The sequence below is a fragment of the Lineus longissimus genome, chromosome 11 (assembly GCF_910592395.1).
Source record: "Lineus longissimus chromosome 11, tnLinLong1.2, whole genome shotgun sequence".
Classification (NCBI taxonomy): domain Eukaryota; kingdom Metazoa; phylum Nemertea; class Pilidiophora; order Heteronemertea; family Lineidae; genus Lineus; species Lineus longissimus.
In genome coordinates this window covers 548049-570198 of record NC_088318.1, presented here as the reverse complement: position 1 = coordinate 570198, position 22150 = coordinate 548049, and the positions used below count along the sequence as shown (strand labels likewise).

General features: G+C 44.4%; 2 protein-coding genes and 1 non-coding gene across 4 annotated transcripts; 1 reads left to right on the top strand and 2 right to left on the bottom strand.

Annotated features, from left to right (window-relative positions):
- Positions 1–4116: 4116 nt before the first annotated feature.
- Positions 4117–15206, bottom strand: LOC135495585 (zinc finger protein 236-like). The gene is made up of 21 exons (XM_064784382.1): positions 15108–15206; positions 14083–14453; positions 13635–13820; positions 13039–13332; positions 12750–12886; positions 12127–12412; positions 11680–11916; positions 11242–11457; positions 10833–11091; positions 10419–10610; positions 10133–10279; positions 9641–9890; positions 9126–9462; positions 8690–8889; positions 8336–8576; positions 7954–8155; positions 7399–7800; positions 6246–7138; positions 5701–5863; positions 5319–5453; positions 4117–5060 (listed from the first exon to the last, which is right to left on the bottom strand). The coding sequence occupies exons 1-21, from the start codon at positions 15157–15159 to the stop codon at positions 4846–4848; spliced, it is 5415 nt and encodes a 1804-aa protein (XP_064640452.1). The 5' UTR covers positions 15160–15206; the 3' UTR covers positions 4117–4845.
- Positions 15207–15908: 702 nt separating this feature from the next.
- LOC135495592 (frizzled-4-like) lies at positions 15909–21436 on the top strand. 2 transcript variants are annotated; one of them, XM_064784392.1, is made up of 6 exons: positions 15909–16808; positions 18953–19059; positions 19428–19469; positions 19630–19858; positions 20223–20372; positions 20625–21436. In XM_064784392.1, the coding sequence occupies exons 1-6, from the start codon at positions 16344–16346 to the stop codon at positions 20742–20744; spliced, it is 1113 nt and encodes a 370-aa protein (XP_064640462.1). In that variant the 5' UTR covers positions 15909–16343; the 3' UTR covers positions 20745–21436. The 2 variants fall into 2 exon arrangements, with proteins under 2 accessions (XP_064640462.1, XP_064640464.1); XM_064784394.1 differs by lacking the exon at positions 19428–19469 and having other exon boundaries at positions 15910–16808.
- Trnag-ucc (transfer RNA glycine (anticodon UCC)) lies at positions 20499–20570 on the bottom strand. Its single transcript has one exon. It is a non-coding gene; the product is annotated as a tRNA-Gly (tRNA).
- Positions 21437–22150: the final 714 nt, after the last annotated feature.

Sequence of the window (22150 nt, the reverse complement as noted above, 5' to 3'; positions counted from 1 at the left end):
AGGTCTGATGGAGGACAACGTCACATTCTGGCAAGATCGGAGGACAAAGTCACATTCTGGCAAGATCGGAGGACAAAGTCACATTCTTGCAAGATTGGAGAACTAAATCATATTTGAAAGATTTGACAAGTTTGGGACTAAGTCACATTGTGGCATGATTGGAGGACAAAGTCACATTGTGGCAAGATTGGAGGACAAAGTCACATTGTGGCAAGATCGGAGGACAAAGTCACATTGTGGCAAGATCGGAGGACAAAGTCACATTGTGGCAAGATCGGAGGACAAAGTCACATTGTGGCAAGATTGGAGGACAAAGTCACATTGTGGCAAGATTGGAGGACAAAGTCACATTGTGGCAAGATTGGAGGACAAAGTCACATTGTGGCATGATTGGAGGAGGCAAGATCGGAGGACAAAGTCACATTGTGGCAAGATCGGAGGACAAAGTCACATTGTGGCAAGATTGGAGGACAAAGTCACATTGTGGCAAGATTGGAGGACAAAGTCACATTGTGGCAAGATTGGAGGACAAAGTCACATTGTGGCATGATTGGAGGACAAAGTCACATTGTGGCAAGATCGGAGGACAAAGTCACATTGTGGCAAGATTGGAGGACAAAGTCACATTGTGGCAAGATTGGAGGACAAAGCCACATTGTGGCAAGATTGGAGGACAAAGTCACATTGTGGCAAGATTGGAGGACAAAGTCACATTGTGGCAAGATCGGAGGAGGCAAGATTGGAGGACAAAGTCACATTGTGGCAAGATTGGAGGACAAAGTCACATTGTGGCAAGATTGGAGGACAAAGTCACATTGTGGCAAGATCGGAGGAGGCAAGATTGGAGGACAAAGTCACATTGTGGCAAGATCGGAGGACAAAGTCACATTGTGGCAAGATTGGAGGACAAAGTCACATTGTGGCAAGATTGGAGGACAAAGCCACATTGTGGCAAGATTGGAGGACAAAGTCACATTGTGGCAAGATTGGAGGACAAAGTCACATTGTGGCAAGATTGGAGGACAAAGTCACATTGTGGCAAGATTGGAGGAGGCAAGATTGGAGGACAAAGTCACATTGTGGCAAGATTGGAGGACAAAGTCACATTGTGGCAAGATTGGAGGACAAAGTCACATTGTGGCAAGATTGTAGGAGAAAGTCACATTGTGGCAAGATTGGAGGACAAAGTCACATTGTGGCAAGATTGGAGGACAAAGTCACATTGTGGCAAGATTGGAGGACAAAGTCACATTGTGGCAAGATTGGAGGACAAAGCCACATTGTGGCAAGATTGGAGGACAAAGTCACATTGTGGCAAGATTGGAGGACAAAGTCACATTGTGGCAAGATTGGAGGACAAAGCCACATTGTGGCAAGATTGGAGGACAAAGTCACATTGTGGCAAGATTGGAGGACAAAGTCACATTGTGGCAAGATTGGAGGACAAAGTCACATTGTGGCAAGATTGGAGGACAAAGTCACATTGTGGCAAGATTGGAGGACAAAGTCACATTGTGGCAAGATTGTAGGAGAAAGTCACATTGTGGCAAGATTGGAGGACAAAGTCACATTGTGGCAAGATTGGAGGACAAAGTCACATTGTGGCAAGATTGGAGGACAAAGTCACATTGTGGCAAGATTGGAGGACAAAGCCACATTGTGGCAAGATTGGAGGACAAAGCCACATTGTGGCAAGATTGGAGGACAAAGTCACATTGTGGCAAGATTGGAGGACAAAGCCACATTGTGGCAAGATTGGAGGACAAAGTCACATTGTGGCAAGATTGGAGGACAAAGTCACATTGTGGCAAGATTGGAGGACAAAGTCACATTGTGGCAAGATTGGAGGACAAAGTCACATTGTGGCAAGATTGGAGGACAAAGTCACATTGTGGCAAGATTGGAGGACAAAGCCACATTGTGGCAAGATTGGAGGACAAAGTCACATTGTGGCAAGATTGGAGGACAAAGCCACATTGTGGCAAGATTGGAGGACAAAGTCACATTGTGGCAAGATTGGAGGACAAAGTCACATTGTGGCAAGATTGGAGGACAAAGTCACATTGTGGCAAGATTGGAGGACAAAGTCACATTGTGGCAAGATTGGAGGACAAAGTCACATTGTGGCAAGATTGGAGGACAAAGCCACATTGTGGCAAGATTGGAGGACAAAGTCACATTGTGGCAAGATTGGAGGACAAAGTCACATTGTGGCAAGATTGGAGGACAAAGTCACATTGTGGCAAGATTGGAGGACAAAGTCACATTGTGGCAAGATTGGAGGACAAAGTCACATTGTGGCAAGATTGGAGGACAAAGTCACATTGTGGCAAGATTGGAGGACAAAGTCACATTGTGGCAAGATTGGAGGACAAAGCCACATTGTGGCAAGATTGGAGGACAAAGTCACATTGTGGCAAGATTGGAGGACAAAGTCACATTGTGGCAAGATTGGAGGACAAAGCCACATTGTGGCAAGATTGGAGGACAAAGTCACATTGTGGCAAGATTGGAGGAGGCAAGATTGGAGGACAAAGTCACATTGTGGCAAGATTGGAGGACAAAGTCACATTGTGGCAAGATTGGAGGACAAAGTCACATTGTGGCAAGATTGGAGGACAAAGTCACATTGTGGCAAGATCGGAGGACAAAGTCACATTGTGGCAAGATTGGAGGACAAAGTCACATTGTGGCAAGATTGGAGGACAAAGTCACATTGTGGCAAGATTGGAGGACAAAGTCACATTGTGGCATGATTGGAGGACAAAGTCACATTGTGGCAAGATCGGAGGACAAAGTCACATTGTGGCAAGATTGGAGGACAAAGTCACATTGTGGCAAGATTGGAGGACAAAGTCACATTGTGGCAAGATTGGAGGACAAAGTCACATTGTGGCAAGATTGGAGGACAAAGCCACATTGTGGCAAGATTGGAGGACAAAGTCACATTGTGGCAAGATTGGAGGACAAAGTCACATTGTGGCAAGATCGGAGGACAAAGCCACATTGTGGCAAGATTGGAGGACAAAGCCACATTGTGGCAAGATTGGAGGACAAAGTCACATTGTGGCAAGATTGGAGGACAAAGTCACATTGTGGCAAGATTGGAGGACAAAGTCACATTGTGGCAAGATTGGAGGACAAAGTCACATTGTGGCAAGATTGGAGGACAAAGTCACATTGTGGCAAGATTGGAGGACAAAGTCACATTGTGGCAAGATTGGAGGACAAAGCCACATTGTGGCAAGATTGGAGGACAAAGTCACATTGTGGCAAGATTGGAGGACAAAGTCACATTGTGGCAAGATTGGAGGACAAAGTCACATTGTGGCAAGATTGGAGGACAAAGCCACATTGTGGCAAGATTGGAGGACAAAGTCACATTGTGGCAAGATTGGAGGACAAAGTCACATTGTGGCAAGATTGGAGGACAAAGTCACATTGTGGCAAGATTGGAGGACAAAGTCACATTGTGGCAAGATTGGAGGACAAAGTCACATTGTGGCAAGATTGGAGGACAAAGTCACATTGTGGCAAGATTGGAGGACAAAGTCACATTGTGGCAAGATTGGAGGACAAAGTCACATTGTGGCAAGATTGGAGGACAAAGCCACATTGTGGCAAGATTGGAGGACAAAGTCACATTGTGGCAAGATTGGAGGACAAAGCCACATTGTGGCAAGATTGGAGGACAAAGTCACATTGTGGCAAGATTGGAGGACAAAGTCACATTGTGGCAAGATTGGAGGACAAAGTCACATTGTGGCAAGATTGGAGGACAAAGTCACATTGTGGCATGATTGGAGGAGGCAAGATCGGAGGACAAAGTCACATTGTGGCAAGATTGGAGGAGGCAAGATTGGAGGACAAAGTCACATTGTGGCAAGATTGGAGGAGGCAAGATTGGAGGACAAAGTCACATTGTGACATGATTGGAGGAGGCAAGATCGGAGGACAAAGTCACATTGTGGCAAGATCGGAGGACAAAGCCACATTCACATTTGCTTTGAGGGCGCCTTCCTCGTCCCTTGTCACTCACCACGTTCCATGGTGAGATTGGAGGACAGAACTTATGGTCATTTAAAGTCCTGGCCAAAAAACAACTCGTAGACTGCATTAACTTAAAAAGCCTCCTCAGGGACATATAATTGACTTATCAACTCTTCACAGAGTACAAGTAATTTAAAAGATATATTATCAACAAACATGAATGCAATGTTGGAACATTTGCTTATTGAAATTGGTCAAAAAAACTTCAATCTGAAATGAACCCTACAGCTTCATAGCTTTTCCAAAGGAGGAAGTCTATTTGTCACACATTGTTCTCACCTCTTATCCAAATAGAATTTACTTCAGCTTTCTGCCAAACAAAAACCAACGAAACACTACTTCTCTGAAGCTTTTATGTACAGTTGTTCTTACCAAAAGATATCTTGAATATCTACATGTAACTGAGAATGCTTTGCTCGAAAACGTGACGTGAAGTATTCCATCATAGGCAACCAACAGAACACTTCTACTTTCAGTACATAGGCCTACTACGGCTTACCCCGAAATATTCGGGGGGTTTTCATTTCAACGCACGCGAAAAATCAGTGTGCACAGCTATTTACAACACTTAACTCTGAATCATAAAACAGACCAGAACTGACAAACGAATGGTGTTTGAATAAATTATGCTTCTGATCATCAACACAGAAGGATTTCACTCAATATAAAACCAACATTTGTACACATCAGCATTTCCTAGACGTTCTGTTGATCAGATATTGTAACTCTATGAATGATAACTCTCCTGTTTCAGGAGATAATTACTCTCAATTCATTCCTCACTATATTCCTCCTTCATGACTGAAACAATTCAGACACCACACCCTCTACCCAACTCGACCCCTCATCCTTCATTTCTCCATCTGCACCAGTTGTCATGGTGATAGACGAACTCTCAACAACAACATCGTCCATTTTGTTCAACATGTCCATGCCGTCACCCTTGGGTATATTCATCGACTGTACCATGTCTGTGTGGTGAGCTCGCCTGATGTGGGTCTTGAGGTTACCTGCAATGAACACATGGAGGTGGTCAGAGCTTGCTGCTACACAGGACAGGAGAGTTGTATAGATATGAGCTGATATAACAGCACGATTGTACCCAACCCCAAGCAATCTCTCAGAAGTAAGATGACTCAGTCTGATGTCCAGCCCATAGAAACTGGACAGAAACTCTAAATAACCTGTGTTAACTGTTGGGGATAGGGGCTCAGTGTCACTCAGGCTGACTGTCGTCTCCAGGCCTTGGTGCTCACTTATTTGCCTACCTTTCTGTACAAATCCTATCATACAATAGGGACATTTATAATCCTTGCTGCCAGCGTGTTTCTTGAGATGCATCTGGAGGGCGTTCTTCTGGTTGAATGCTTTCTGGCAGATGGTACAAACAAACGGACGCTCGCCTGAAAAACACCCCAACAAAACATGTCTTGAATCGAGTGAATTAGGTCAAGAAGGACAAAATAACTATCAAATGATGAAAATATGGCAAAGGTAGCAGAATGATATCAGCTCATGGTACAGCAAGAACAGCAGAACGATATCAGCTCATGGTACAGCAAGAACAGCAGAATGATATCAGCTCATGGTACAGCAAGGACAGCAGAACGATATCAGCTCATGGTACAGCAAGGACAGTTCTCTACCCACCTGTGTGTATCCTTCGATGCCTCTCCAACTGACTAGGCTTAGCAAACGCTTTCTCACATGTGTTACATTTATGGGGTGTTGCTTTGCTCTTGGACGCTGACATGGTGTGGGTCTGGAGGTGGTCCCTCAGGTGGCTGGCCCTCTTGAAAGCTTTGTCACAGACCTGAAAGAGATAGGAGAGTCAAGTCAGATCTGACCTGGGCACATGGACTACATCCCGTAAACTATGCGACACAAAATTAAGGACAACTGCTTCCGTTTTTAAGTGATTCAATATTTTCTCAAATCTTGTAGTCACCTGATAGACACCAGGACTTACAATACCTCACTTCTTTTGAAGTTGTGAGGGGTCTGTAGTGGTAGTGACCAGTAGCCATGTCTTGACCAGTTCCTTGTTGCAGCATGTATGACTCGCACAGACAATGATATGAGGAAATTCACTTCATCCACAACATCCATTGAAGGAAGACACAAAACTGAGATCCAATGTGACTAGTTTTTCAATTACCATATGTAAGAAGGGAAATGAAGTTGATATCTCATACCTGGCATACATGAATCCTGTCTGTCGTGTCCATATCTATCCTTGATTCCTCCATCAGAGCTTGGTCGGTGATGTCATGGATGGTCGTTGTATCATGCTCTTCAACCAGAGATTCGTTATGAACTTGATCCACCACCTCAGTCGTTGTCTCATACACCTCTCCCGTCGGAATCTCCACCCCTTCCTCAGTATCATCTTCTGCATCGGACGTTAACGATGCCATCGGTTGCACAATGACATTAGGATTCACAGAATCATCTGGTAACGATGACTGTACTTGGATATTTTGGATAAGGTTCGGGTCTGCCACTTGTAATGTCTGGTTGACGAGCCCTGGGTTGACCTGCACATTGAAGTTACCTTGTTGCTGTATCTGTTGGAGAAGGCTAGCATCGATTTGCACTGTCTGTGAGACAAGGCTTGGATCAAGACCAGAGATCTGTATCCCCTGACCAAGGCTCCCGAGGCCCCCAGTCAGCTGCAGCTGAATCCCCTCCAAACCTTGCAAGACCTGCGCAGCTAATCCACTCTCATTCAACGCGCCGAATGAATCAATGGATAATGAGATTGGCATGACATTACCCGACTGGAGGAGAGAATTGTCTAAGTTGATCACTTGGTTCTGCACTGCTGGTATCTCAGCTGGTTGGTTCAGCATATTAATTGGCTGGAGTTGGTCTGCCGGACGTGATGGTGCCTTCCTCTTCTTCGGCACAGCTGATGGCCTGAAGTGAGACTGCATATGACTCTTGCGATGTCCCGATGTGCGGAAGCGAGCATCACAGTGTTTACACTTGAAAGGTTTCGCTCCCGTGTGGAGTCGCATGTGAACTTTCAGACTTCCCTTGGTGGAGAAGAGTGAGTTGCAGACATGGCATTTAAACGACTTGTCCACTGGAATCAGAGAAGTAGAAAACATTCATGAAGCATACTTGTCCTGACTAAAACTCTGTGCCAATGAAACAGTATTCAACTGAATGAGAAGATTCTACATGTAGAAGTTAACAGAAGTTTCTAGGACTTGAAATAAATAAGTTTCGACTGCAGCCGGCAACCACAGTTTTCATTAATAGGAATAATTTCGATGAAGGGTATTGGCTTGGCAGTCGTAAGCAACAAGCAGAAAGCCTGTGAAAGCAGCTGGTTGTACCTACCTTGAGAATGTGTCTTCATGTGACAATCCAACGTGGACTTAACGGTAAACTGCCGATGACATATACTACACTCATATGGTTTCTCTCCCGAGTGGATCCTCAGGTGACGAACCAGATCTGACGGCTTTTTAAAACTTTTATCACATGAACTACAAGCATGTGCATGCTTCTGCATTTTCTCGGTGACAGCACCATCATCATCCTCCTGAACCTGTGCAATGCGATCTTTCTCAGATGCAGACTGGATGAGGATTTTCTCTGATACAGACATGTCTTGCTCCATGCTGGTTTCAGTGAGTTTGGCAGCTTGTTCTTCAGTGATTTGTATGATTGTTGATTTCGCCCTCCCTCGTGTTGACGAGTTCTGTGCCTTGCCTCCTTCATCAGCTGTGTCCTCATCATCTGAAACAATCAATCACCAGTCAATCAATTAAACCAATTAGATTATAGAAGAACACAAGGTGCCAATCAAACCAATTAGATCACCAGATCACTGGAACACGAGAGAGCAATAGCCAAGAGAGCCTTTGAAAGTTGACCTGATATAACACTTACCTCCAGGCACATAGTCTTCATCATCATCGGCCCCCTCCGCCTGACTGTGGGTCTTCATGTGTCTCTTACAATGGATTGACGTTCGGAACTGTTCAGGACAGAGTGGACACTGGAATGCCTTGGCGGTCGTGTGAATCATCATGTGCCGAGTTAATGAGCCGTTCGTAGTGAAGGTGGCGCTGCATACATGACACTTGAACTCCTGCAACATGGATGGAAAAAATATAAAGTCTTTCAAAGTCTTCTTCTGCCTTATGTACAGTGTCAACTGAATTGCACGTTGGTTTTCCCGAGCTGCTGTTACATGATAAACAGCAAAACATTCTTCTTTTCTTCTTTCTTCTCAACTAAGTAAACGTTAAGTCCTCCATTAATCACTTACCCTAACTCCGGTGTGCGTCTTCAGATGAGCCCGGAGTACACCTGCTGACACGAACATCCTGGTGCACTGGCCACATTTGTATGGTTTTTCTCCAGTATGTGAACGGATATGTTGCTTGAGGTGACTTGACTTCTTGAAGCCTTTGTCACAGTAACAACACCGGTATGAACGTTTACCATCGTCAGTCTCCTGTTGGATGACGGCCTGGCGCTCTTGCTGGGCGGGGGTCAGCTCATTCTCCCTACAAACAAAACAACAACCAAGATCATATGTCAGCATCTCAAATGGTGACACGTTGCCAAATATCATGAAGGGAAGCAGGAACATGAATGCACCTTATGACATAGGACTAACCTTGTTTGGAGTATGTTCTGCATGGATGTACTTGGCAGTGGATTAGAAACGGACGTCACCGGCGTGTTCAGTGCACCAGTAAATGAGTTGACGTCCAACATTTTCTGCAGGGTTGGGCCGACAGTGAACTGGCCCTGGCTGAATGTTATCTGGTTGAAGTTTTGCTGGTTGCCCAATAGATTCTGTTGGTTGCCAAAGATCTGAAGAGAATTTTCTCAATAATATCACCGCCAACAAAAGCATCAGACTTCGAGACCAACACCAGTATTGGCTCAACTGAGCATTATTTCCATTGGGACTAATTGTCAAAGTTACTGCTTTAGTGCTAACTACGATTGAGAAACCAGGCCCAGGTCTTGCAATACCTAGCAACGTTGATGTATTATTGCTAATGCTAGCTAAACTATAAACAATGATTACAGAGGTATAATCGTACCTGTTGATTGAGAGTCTGTTGCAGCTGCTGCTCTAGGGCACTCTGATCGAGGCCATCAGTAATCACATTGGCAGTATTCAGGTCCTCAGTGTGGAGCACAACATCAGGTTGACTCAAGGTCAGGTCAGGTTGCTCCTGGATCACTTGTTGTGGCTGGCCGTGATGATGTGGGATCTGGACCTCCAGGTTCGTCACAATCTCTGTGTCAGTTTGCGTGATGACCTGGGTCTGAGCAGGTTGTGGGACATCATCTTGGTCATCTTGTATGGTGTCTGTGATCTCCGGCTGGTCGGACTGGTCAGGGTGCTGTTGGAGGGCCTGCATGGCCAACTCATGTCTGAAGAAAAAGAAGATGAGGTTAGATCTGAGACCTCACTCTTACAATGTGATGCCAAATTGACATCGAGGGGACTGTATATAATTGTGCCAAGAAACCAGAAATGACAAGAACAAGTGAAGTCCTTTGCCAAAAAATCAAACAATCCAGACGGGCTGAATTGAAAACAATCACTCACTTATGTGTCTTCATATGCTTCTTACAGTTGACCGATGTCTTGAATGTCTTCTGACAATACGGGCACATGAACGGCCGGACCTCGCTGTGGATGGACATGTGACGCTTCAAGCTGCCGTTGGTGGTAAACGTGCTGTCACAGATGAGACACTTGTAAGACTTGAGTCCCGAGTGAGTGCGGATGTGAGCCTTCAGGACGCCGCTTGACACGAACTGGCGAAGGCACTGCAGGCATTTATAAGGTTTCTCTCCTGGAAATATGTAAGGATGAGAGTCAAATCCAGGTAGAGACTGTCAGCCTTGACGTTATGAGACTGTCCAGGAACCAAACTTCTCTGTACATTATCACATCAACAATTCTTTCTCTGTGGATTTAAACCCTTTCCCCTGGAGAGCTTGATTGAAGCTCGCCGGAGCTAAGAGACAAGCTCAAGGGTCAAGATAGTTATCATTGTTTGGAACTGAAGAGAACACTCTCTATGATTCACCTCACCTGTGTGTGATCTGACATGCTGTTTGAGATGACTGGACTTCTTAAATCCTCGAGAACAGTACTGGCACTTGTAAGGGCGGTCGACGCTGGTGGTTTCACCAAGGTAAGAGGTAAACATGGCCGTCCTTGACGGCTGTTGGATGAGACCTGGGAAATAGACAAAAGAGGTATCATCAGGCATACGGTCAGGGCTAGTGGTGTCACCATGATAGTGGTTTCACCAGACAATTGTCATTTTAGTTTGTTTACTTGAATTCTTTCTACAAACCAGTACTGGTTAACTTACCAGTGTCTGTGATAAGAATGGGTTCCTGCAGCGGTATATCTGGGAGTGATATATCAGGCTTGGACGACCTCTTGATAGGGCGACGAGGCTTCTTGGGTGAGTTCTCCTTGTAGTGGGAAGCCTCGTGACTTTTCCGGTGACCGGAGGTTCGGAACTTCTTGTCACAATGGGAACAGTCAAATGGCTTGGAACCTGGGAGAGAAAGAATACATTGAAATTTTAAAACAAATCGAAAGGAAGGGATAATCACCTTTCTATTCCGTGAAAACTTTTATAAACTGCCCAACACTGTCCGAGATCAGTGATAAGGCGTTTACCATGAGACTCTCAGCTTGACTGAAAAGGGACTGTATTGTTTGATCGCCGCGTCTAAAAGGACAGTCCCTGTTGCAATCAGAGGATGACACCACTCACCTGTGTGTAACCGGAGATGCACCTTCAAGCTTCCCTGTGTTGAGAACATCTTCTCACAGACCTCACATCTAAAGTCTTTATTGCCAGTGTGGGTCTTCATGTGGCCTGTCAGCGTGCTCTTGACGGCGAACGCCCGGAAGCATGCCGTGCACTTGTAGGGTTTCTCGTGGGTGTGGATGCGAATGTGACGCACGAGGTCACTAGGCTTTTTGAACTCCTTGCTACAGTAAGTGCACTGGTGCCATCGGATGCCGTTTACCTGCAAGATGAATACTACATTGAGAGCTCAGTGTCAAGTATGTGTATATATGTAACTAAAAGCTTCAGACTGTTGCCTCCAAAACTGAAAAGACGGCCATGAGACCATGATTTGGAAACAGTTTGATATGATAATATAGCAGGACAATACCTTTCTGATGACATGTCTCTTCATGAGCCCAGTCGCTGCATCATGAATCGCCAGAGTCGCCATACCACTCTCACTCAGCTGTAGAGGGATCTTTTGTGGAACAGACACTGGAGGTTTCAGATCTGCTCCAGCAGTTGCTTTATCTGGGTTGGCGGTGAGACCACTGTCAGTCAGGGCCTGCTGGAGTATGTCATTGTTAACACCACTCACACTTGGCTGAAATAGTCATACAATGGGATGAGATAATGCTGGAGAACTGTTCAAAGGTTGATAAAGCTTAGAAATGACGTCTTGCCAAACCTCCTTTCAGAATCCTGCTCACAAGCTCCAAGCACAATCAATTAAAGATGGGAAGTAGTGGAAACCAATTTTCTACAAGTGAAATCTGGGTTAAGTGCTGAAAAAGCTTCTTGATCTGATGTCCGTCATGAAACCTACCTGCTGGTCTGACACCTGTTTCGATAACTGCAACAGCTGATGAATGACATCGCTGACAGCCTGTTTGCTGTCTCCAGTCTGCTTTCTATTCATTTCAACCGCTGTGGCAAGGTCCGTTGGTTCACTGTGAGCCTTGCTCATGTGAGCGTTGAGGCTGCCGAGCTTCTTGAACACACAGCTACATTCTTCACAGGTGTAAGTGGAGTTGTCACCATCTTTTGAAGGGGTGTGCACTCTCTGAAGAAGAAATGATGATAACACCGTTAGTACTAACATTGATTGACTAGGAGGCCTGCTCCAAATCGTTGACTTGCTGGAATGGATGGATTTTCATTGATTCAAAGACAGAGTCTTGCCATTGTGTTCGAGCTCAGGCCTTGAGGTGAAACATGCTCTGATAAACAAAGTCCCTGTAGGACACAATCAATTCAATGGTTGCATATTTACCGCAATATGAGCTCGAAGATTTCCCTTCTGTGAGAAAGGCATCGGACAGAAGTCACACACATGCGGCTTATTGCCCGTATGTTTGGTCATATGAATCTGCAGCGCCCCCTTTTGGTTGAAAGCTTTATCACAGACATGGCACTCGAATGGTCTTTCTCCTGTATGAATTCGGATGTGACGTTGAAGCTGACTTGGCTTGAGGAAGGTCTTGCCGCAGTGAGCGCACTTGTGGGGGAAACGGGTCCGGTCAATCTGACGCCGGTATGTCTTGTGAGACATGGAGGACCTGTAAAATAGTTCAAGAATCAAAATAGTTGCCTTACATTCACAATTGTTATAAGATGCATGAGGGGAACACTGCCTAAAGACAACAGATGATATGATTTTACTGACCAAAGTACTCGAACAGATGTACTGACCAGGTGCCTGCATCATTTGGACCTCAATGACATGATGAAAGATAACTTGATATCATGCAAGCTGAACTTTGCCATCACAAAGGGAAGCAGTGGACTGATTATACATGTAGTGACTCAGCTCTGACCCTGCTAGTTACATGAGACAGAGATCTAGGTCAGAGTCCAACCGGACAGTCAGGCAACAAAAAGACTGCCACAACTTACTTGATTTTATAATGCTGCTTCATATGCTCACGGAGCAGATGCATCCGGCCGAACTCCTGTGTGCACTGCTTGCATGGATACCTCCGTCGGCCTTCTTGCTCTTCTCGGTGCTCTTCCATATGGCGATCAAGTTGGCTCTGAAATATGGAAAACAGTCTGAGATTACTTTCCACAGACTCAGAGGCAAAATTTACTTTGGTCCCTGAATGGGTGGATACATGGTTAGAAGAGCAACTGACTTCATAATAAAATCATGAGTGACTGTTTCAAAACAATAAGACAAGCTCACCTGCAAACCAAACTCATCGCCACACTCTGAGCACATGAGACTCTCCTCTCTCTCATGCATCATTAGATGAGCTTTCAAACTCGCCACCCGGGTAAACTTCTTGCCACATTCCGGACATTTTGGGTTATCAATATTGTGGATGGCCGCGTGTAGCCGGAGATTCTCCTCCACGTTGAACGTCATGAAGCAATCAATGCAGCGGTATGGCTTGTCTTCATCGTGTGTTCGTAGATGGCGCTGAAGCTGAGGCCACTTGGGGAAGACCTTTTCACAGTGGTCACATTTGTATGGACCCTGAAACATGAAAATGTCAGTTGAGTTTTAGGTTGGCCTCGCTCTCAGACATAGGTTTGATACCTGAGACAAACGTTCCTCATGTGCCTCGAGTATTGTTAAGTTAAGACTCGTTGTGAGAAGCATGACAAGTCACTAGTCGGAGTGATACAGCAGTTTTACTGGCCTGACTCAAATGCAGGAACAACAGATCACAGATCTGTGGCGTGTAAGACAGTCGTCATTCCAATTTTTAAGTAGAAAGGGACATAAATGTTTGGTTTTAATCATTTCTTTCGGACACCCTGAACCAAAGACCGTACCTTTCCCACGGGAGGTTTTATTTCTATGTTGAGCTTGGGACGTCCAGAGCGTTTAGGTGGTCGCTGTGGTCCAATATGGGTAGGATCAGGCTCAGAGGTGTGGGGCAGATCAGACTCTACCTTTATAGATGCCTGCTGGGGAGGGATGTTCTCTTGGTTTTGAGATTCTATCTGGATGTGAACAACCTGAAATTTTCAAAACGATAAGAAATTGCTGAAACAAGGATTGTAAATGAAGACTAGAAAGAAGTTATATAATTTAGGTTATTGAGAAGTGGAAACACTTTCAGGGGAAAAGAACAAGTGACCTTGATTGATAGTATGAGATTATGAATATGACAGGATTGCAAAGTAAATCACAAGACACTCTGTCCAAGTTCTTTTGCACTCCTCTCTAATTCCAACGTCGTATTCTTTCATAACCAGTTCTCAAACAGCACATCTGTACCTGATCTCCGGTCGTTCCAGCCGCATCCACTAACTGAGCATAAGTATCCTCCTCCATGCCTTGCTGCATTCCAGGCTGCAGGTTAGCTAACATTGCTTGATCATCTGTCAGGTTATGGAGGATAGCATGGCCACTGTTGGGATCCACTGTGAAGTAGACATTCTGTATGACCTGCGTCTGTGCCGACTGCTGCTGGGCCATTGCTTGCTCCAATATCTGCACGACACTTTGACGGACATTGGGGTCCAACGCCATGTCTTCTGACAGACTTGCAGGGACTGTGAATGTGTGTGTGCCATCGCTGACAGAAGTTGCCATGTCCGAGTACGCGGCTGCATCATCTTGAGGGACTTGTTGGATTATTGTGTATTCTGGAGAGAAACAAGAAATATAATTTAGAACTCAGTGATCACTATCACAGTCCCTTTTTCATTGTTTATGTTCAAGGTTATGAAGGTAATTTTTGTCAGATTGAATGAATGCGGTTGGGATGGGAATCGTAAACTTTGACGATTGATTAATAAGTAAATAACTTTCTTCAAAATGAATGTATCATGTCTGATGTCAATGTTCTTGCATTTCATTGCATGCAACTTATATTGTTGTCATCCAGACTTCAGCCTGACTTCTTTTTTTTACTTTGTTTGAGTTTGACTTGAGTTGCACTTTTGTTTTTGAAAATGAACTGAACTGAACTGTGCGGTGCAGTTGTAACACTTCCGTCTTTTATAGCTCTAAATAATCAGACGTTGTATTGAATTCACACTGAAGGAATAGAGCATGCACAGTTTGATGAGATACCGAGATAAAGGTTGCTAACTCCTCAGATGTCAGAGAAGAATCTGATCAAATCTGAAAAGAGCAGACCGAAATGGCAGTGCGATATCAATGCGCCCAAATCCTGGAAATCACACTCGAATCGCCGACTTCGCGCAACTTATCAGAAATCGATAAATGGACCAAATTTGGTGTCATTAGGTTCTATATATTCTAGTGTTTGATGTGATGAGTCCATTTCTACCTACCAGTGACATTTTCCGGTGTAACTTCTGATTCTTGGTCCACTTGCAGGGACATTTTTTCCACTGGGGAACGGTCCACAACAAAATGGCGGTGATCAGACAAAATGCAAAAATCGAAACCGAGGCTGTAGCCCCGTATGTTGGTAAACAAAAGCACATGGCTTCTATATCGCCACGTGCGTTTTGTTGTAGGCAACTGGAGGCAAATGATAAATCAACTGGCTAATTCAATTGTAATTCAATGTTGTGACAAAAATTCTGCGACACGTGTTAGATTCCAGGCACTGAAATGTATTCGTCGTTCCAGGCACAGAAATGTATTTGTCGTGTCTTTGTAGACTGTGGTTGTGACTTTGTGTCTGGACGACAACCCAATGGGTGATATGAATAAAGACTAGCAATTGCTTTTACTGAAAACCCCATGTACATTTACACTAGGCCTTTCTGTACAAAACTGAAGTAAAATCATTTACTAGTCTTTATTCATATCACCCATTGAGTGCTGGGTAAATAGCATCGCGATCGAGGATAATTCGAACTTTTTGCTTGCTGCATCCGCAGACGAAGCTTACGAACATGATTACATGCCACTAAATGATTATGATTTATCTAGTAACAATATCAAATTATCTCCCAGTCCCATAATTTGGCCATAATAAATAGACTAATCACTCTGGAATCAAGGCTTCTGATTAAGTAAATGAGTTACCTCTGACCTGATAAATTAAGTCGGGAAGAGTGCCATATCAATGATTCTAGGCCTATGTTATCAGGCCACGTCTGTGTCACTATATCATAGCTTGAGTGTGTACTATCATGATTTTGGTGGGCAGTTTTCAAGACAATCACTCGTGGTCAACAATCCTTGGATTACGCGCAATTTTGTCCAATTGAAGATTTTCGTCGATTTGCATTTGGGGTATCCGAACGCCTACTGGAAATTTTCAAGTGGATTCTTCGGGAAGTTTTTCAAGAAAATTTCAAACATTGAAATAGTACGAGTTGAAGATATAGGTTGCGAAGTGTCCGACTTTGGTGAAAAACCGTTGATTAAAAGATTGTGATGTGTCTCGCTGTTAATTTTCATGTAACATTGGCAACATGGCCTAGACACCAAGTGTTCCTGGTGTCATTGAGTAACCTCTCAAAACGACAATAGAAAATATTTGAGTATTGGATGTCACAACCTTTCAAAATTACAAACATTAGAGATTTTGAAACAAGAAAAGGCTTTAAAAGATGTCTCTCTTTCGGATAACTTTTACCTTTGTGCTTCTGTTCATCTTAATGACCTGCACTTCAGCCGGATCTCTCAGGAGAGATCGGCGCTACAGGAGAAAACTCTGCCGAAAACTATCAGTTCCAATGTGCTCTGACGGTAAAGTGAACTACGACTTCACCGCAGCCAGTACACCCAATGACTTCGTGGCGAATCTCTACTGGCCCATGATTAACATAGGATGTTCTGAGTACATTAGGTTGTTCCTGTGCTCATTCGCGTACCCCTCATGTCTCCCCCAAGACGGCACAACCCTGCCCCCTTGTCGCTCTCTTTGCGTTCAAGTCATGCAGAAGTGTCAACCACTGATGGCCCGGGAGTTCACCATGTCCTGGCCGGAGGACCTGCGCTGCTGGCAGTTTCCTAACGACAACTGTATGGATGCCAATGGTCCAGTGTTGTCTCCTCCTCCTGGTAGATGTTCGGTAGGTGTCAATATCACTTCGAAAGATTTGTCAGCGCTTTTGATCCAATGTGAATCTATTATAAGTCATGCTGACAAATCTTTTTGTACTTGTGGGCTCTTCGGATGTGTTAGGCATAGGAGTGACGACATGATGTTCTTATAAGAGATACGTGCTTTTGCATGACGCCGACGGAAGTGAAGGCAACGGCCACTTTGGGGGTAAAACTCCGTGTCTAGATGTCCTGTTTTGAGTTGTCAGTAAAACGGGAGGTTTTACTGTTCGGGTTGATGAATCAATGTGAGATTATTTCGTGTTGCGAATTCTTTCTTTGTCTTAAATTCCTCGCAAAATCATTAAGTAGGCATATTTACGTATTTCAAACTGTTTGCAATTGGATACTATTACAAACAATTTTCATGTTGTCAACTTGGATTAGAAGACTTAATTCCTTTGTTACCAAGTATGCGAAAGAGAGATTTCGTGATAAAAGTTCTTTGATTTCGCATTTATCTGCGTAAATCTTGATAGCGTATGTCTTTTTGACGTGCGCCAACTGGCTTAAAGCCAAATACTAAATGGATTGTCTTTGGTAGATATCTGCACACTATTCATCGGCTTGTCTTCACGTGATCGTTACTAATTTGTTAATGACATTTTATTCATAATATTACACTATCAGTGTGCCCTAGAAAAGCGCATGATATAGCAAATACTATATTTCAATGTAGTCCAATACGGCTACTATGACTAAAACTATGTTTTCGCTGTTCGGTTTCACCTAGCGCGCAATTTTAATATGAAGCGCGAATTAGGTTGAATTCTAGTTGAAATCATTCTGTCATTGCTTACAATATGGTTGACAGGACTCAATGTTTGTACCTGACAAACTCCATTTAATCAGAGTCTTTCTATATTTGTATAGAAAGACCCTGATTTAATGAAGTGTTTACGGTGACGTTGCGTTCATCATTTGGACCTGCGGTTAGAATGTATCAACTTGGGTCGAGTGTAACTCATTGATTGACAGCCTGGTAGTCACGTGATGCTTGATCTTTCATTGATTTCTTGTCACTCAGAATCGGTTGTTCACGAGATAAATCCGCCTCGCACTTAATGACTCTAAATACACGACTCTCTCTCTAGCTGCGACCGTCAATTAAATGCGCGGTTACCTGCGGAGATGATCAAGTAGAAGGGGACATATATGGAAAATCCACTAATTATCAGGCTTCTACCATGTGTACCTTATGACAAGAGGCTAAATTCGCCGGCCATGAGCCAATAATCACAAATCGGGTTCAGAAGAGTAAGCAGAATGGGACGCTATGGACAAGGAGGTCCACTGACAGGAAACGCCGGGTGCATCCTTCTCACTACACTTGCAAAGTCAATGCGCTTCGAGTTTACCTATCGAAGTGGCGAAAAAACACCGCAGTTTCAGATTTGCCAGCTGAGAGTTTGTGGCCAATTCTCGTGCCGGTTGATTTTGCGCCCTTTCATCTGCCGGATTTGTCTGGCTTAATTTCAACCCCTTGCAATCACAGGTCGCATAGATCACTTTCAGGTCAATAGCTCAGAGCCACTCGACAAACAGATAACAATAGGAAACTTCTTGTAAAAATAATGTCAAATACTGGTGCGTGCCTTGATATGAAACTGGTGATAAAGCATGGCGCGAAATTCGGGCCTGGATTAGCTAACTCTGTTAAGCCGGACTTCTTTACTGAGATATCAATGAAAAAGCGCAGGTACTCTCTCAACCCGTAAAAATGTGAAGGCGATTTCGAGCCTGAGGCGTTTTAGAATTTTAATTGTCGGAACTGCCGGAATGCAATGTGGGGGGGGGGGGGGGGGTAATCGGGGCATTCTGGACCAGTTCTACTATAGCTATGCCCCAATTTGTTTGAATGTATAGAGTTCACGTCTTCACATGTAACGCGTCACTGTCCACTTTTCATGCGTGAGATGAAGAACGAACAAGTCATTTCCAAAGAGCGGGCTACATACGATTCACGTTGTCACCTTTCACCCTCACGTCATGATTTCAATCCTAAGTCATTAACTCGTGACGAGTGAAACATGACAAGCGACAACGTGTATCCTATCTAACTCCGGCGTTTTTCGTTTTTCGTATGGTCAATTAGACATAACTTAATTTGCAGAAAAACATCGGCATAGAGGAGAGTGCAGGTGCCAGATTCACTAACCAGTTTGAATCAAGTCGGGTGGATGTGGTTTTAGACTCGGCCAACGCTATCATTGAAGAAAGGTACGTTCAATCTAGGTCATACGCTTGGTTGACAGACGTGACCTTATCGACTTAAAACGCTAATTGAACATGGCTGTTTGACGCTGATTGACAGACACGTCCACGAAGTGTTTGTCCGGCGAACAAAAAGAAGGGGCTATGTATGGAGAAGGTGGATGTTGCCACCTTCCGGTCACATTAAGCCAATCAGATTAGTTCCTTTCATGGCGATTTCGTCTTCTGATTGGCCAGAATTCCTTGGGTCAAATTACTGCTTGAGGAAAGTGGCGTTGCGTCACTTAGTCTGACTGTATCAAAGACGGCGAAATCGTCCCCCATGTCCCTTTTTGCTCTTGGTAATTCTTTAGCCCATCATTTTCTCATCCTAGTTCTCCAAAATGGGCTAACAAGTCCTTGGACAAAAAGTCAAGGTAAAACGTCTTTATTCTCTGCATGCTCTCCGATGTTGTTACCGCACTCAGCATGTCAGGGATGTCTGCTCGACGAGCATGGGGCACGCATGGAGAATGAAGGGGCGATTTCACTTGTTTTTCCACCTAGCCCATCCTGGCCTCTGATTCTTTCCTTCAGTTCTCCACAATGGGCCGACATGTCACTCGACTTCCGTACCACCTCTGCCACAACACAGGTGATCTTCGTCGCTTCTCGTTATTCCACGCGTAAAGGCAGGTCCTACGAGAACTCGGTTGTGGCTTTCCTGGATAATGGCTTCTTGGGCTGTAATGTCCGATGCGGGATAGTGCGCAGTGACGTCATGGATAATGTCAGGGTGCCGCTGAATGATGGAAAATGGCACAAGGTAAACATTCTATTTGGTTGAAGAAAGATCACAACACGTATTATTGGCACGAAACCATGATTACTGAAAGGCACACATCGCCAATCATGACCGGGTGTTCTCAACGGAACCACCTTTACCAATAACTGCCATGTTCTTATCGTGAATGACCAACTTCATGCAGTTCAAGTCTCAGGCGCAGTTTTCGTCCATGAAATGCGAATTTCTTCTCATAGAAGTTAGCCATGGACGACATCTTTCAACACTCTTTCAAGTGACCAAAAGTAAATCGGTACAGCCGCTGACAATTGCTCACCTCCAGTTATGGTTCGAATGTCATAGCATCGATGTGAAATTTCATTTTGAGATTTTGCTTCCATTGTAGATAAGTTTTGACACTCGCCAGGGGACGCTAGTGGTGGACAACTCTATCCCAGCAGTCCAGTGTTACGGTGGTGCTTCGGACTGTCGGGACTTTGGAGAGGTGACCATCGGAAACTGGATGAGAGGGGTCTCGCCTGTGCACAGGAGAAAGGTAAGAACCAGAACAAAAAGGAGGACGTAGATTGACATCGTCGAGAAACGTAATGGTTGCTACTCATGCCAAATTACACCAAGTCAAAAAACAACATATATGGTTATCAAAATGAGAAAATAATTGTGCGCTAGCCGGGAATCGAACCCGGATCTAATGCTTGGAAGGCATCAATGCTAACCTTTACACCACCAGCGCCTACTTGACCTAGTATTGATGATATTTACATGTTGTTTGGGAATCTCTTTCCAGACCGGAGATCTCTCAGAAGCGCGGTTTGACGGATGTATAAGGAATCTTCGCTTATCTCGCTTGAACCAGATACTACCAATTGTCACGCGATACAACCTCGTCTCCAACTGCTGCAGCTAAGGACAGTTCACCGACATCGGTTCGAAATCAATAATTTTGTCGGTTTACGATTCCATCCAAACACCCTCCAACGAACTGCTTCTGCTGAGGTCTGCAATCGTGGCGCGTCTCTAATAAACCTGTATCAGGCGGTCAGCGATGAAGCCTATTAATAGGCTGAGGACGTTCTTGGGCATTTGAGGGTGAGGTTTGTAGAATACAGGCGGAGGCTTTTAGGGAACAATGTCAGGGGAACCCTTTCGCAGGGCCCTTCAACACGAGTTGGAAACGCTAACTGGATTTATATTGTATTCACTCCGTAGTATTTTAATGGTCGGTGATTTGATACCGTGCTGATGTTGAATTAGAGCCAAACTTCGATCAAGGACGTATTATTTTGGGCACTTTCTTGACCTTCTTGTCAGATATGAGACCGGGAACACTGCCTAGATTGATTAGTCACAGATCTGTCTTAATATCGATAGTTCTTGACCGATCAGAATCATCTGTTTGAGAATAATAGGCCATATCTCACTGATGACAATGTTGATAGAGTACAGAATATTTTGAATGCGCACAAACTGTATCGTCGAGCTTTTCTATTAGTAAGTTTCTTTATGTTGTTAGACAAACTATTTTTGTATATAACAGAATATATAAAAACATATTTTGTACATTTGAAGAATAAATAGAGTAATGCATGGTAGGGAGACTGACCATCGCTGAGTTGATTATTGGGTCCGTAGCCCTTTTCCCTAACAGTGGCGCGGCTTATTGCCAAAGACGCACTGGGGCGATCTCAGTTTTCCGGTTGCGGCGACCGTACGTAGCGGTAAAAGGTGCGGGCCTTAAACTGGTGTTTTGCCCTTAAAATTTGGGGCACGAGACACAAACCGGGGTGTAAAAGGAATGGACGTCCTAGGAATGCAGGATCCCATACAATAGCTGTGTATTGTCAACGAATGTGGTTAATGGTTTGGGTAGGGTTAGCTACATAACTGCATCAAAGGAACTCGGCGACTCTATTCACTTTAACAAAAGATCTTTAACGAAAGACTTAGATTCCGGGGGACTTGCATTTCTTTTACCCCGGTGCAGTTTTGTCTCCGTCAGAGTGCCTTCAATAATTGACGCTTGCGTGACTAAACTTGCAGATGGCGCTGCTGGTCAATTTAAAATATTGGGCCGACGTCACGTGTTTATGATCTGCTGGACAAGTTCCTGGTCCCTTACTGTAAGGTGCATGGTGTGAAGGGTGGTCCTTTCGATCTAGAGACTCTAAGCCTTTAGGACACCCGAGGTTAAAGCGCATAGCAGAATTCGTTGTCCCCTGGACAATCTACTGACCCTTGAGACAGATTTCCCCCCCCCCCCCAATATCTCACGTAAATTTTTGACTGAGTGTTTCCGTTTCGGGCCGTTTCTCT

Bases quoted from the DNA above. Each gene is read 5' to 3' on its own strand.
- LOC135495585 (XM_064784382.1), bottom strand. From the start codon at position 15,159: ATGTCCCTGCAAGTGGACCAAGAATCAGAAGTTACACCGGAAAATGTC. The intron at 14,454-15,107 runs GTAGGTAGAAAT...GTTTCTCTCCAG, and splicing joins TACACCGGAAAATGTCACTG to AATACACAATAATCCAACAA. The intron at 5,864-6,245 runs GTATGAGATATC...TATCTCTTTCAG, and splicing joins ACAGGATTCATGTATGCCAG to GTCTGTGACAAAGCTTTCAA.
- LOC135495592 (XM_064784392.1), top strand. From the start codon at position 16,344: ATGTCTCTCTTTCGGATAACTTTTACCTTTGTGCTTCTGTTCATCTTA. The intron at 19,470-19,629 runs GTAAAACGTCTT...TCTTTCCTTCAG, and splicing joins TCCTTGGACAAAAAGTCAAG to TTCTCCACAATGGGCCGACA. The intron at 19,859-20,222 runs GTAAACATTCTA...CTTCCATTGTAG, and splicing joins ATGATGGAAAATGGCACAAG to ATAAGTTTTGACACTCGCCA.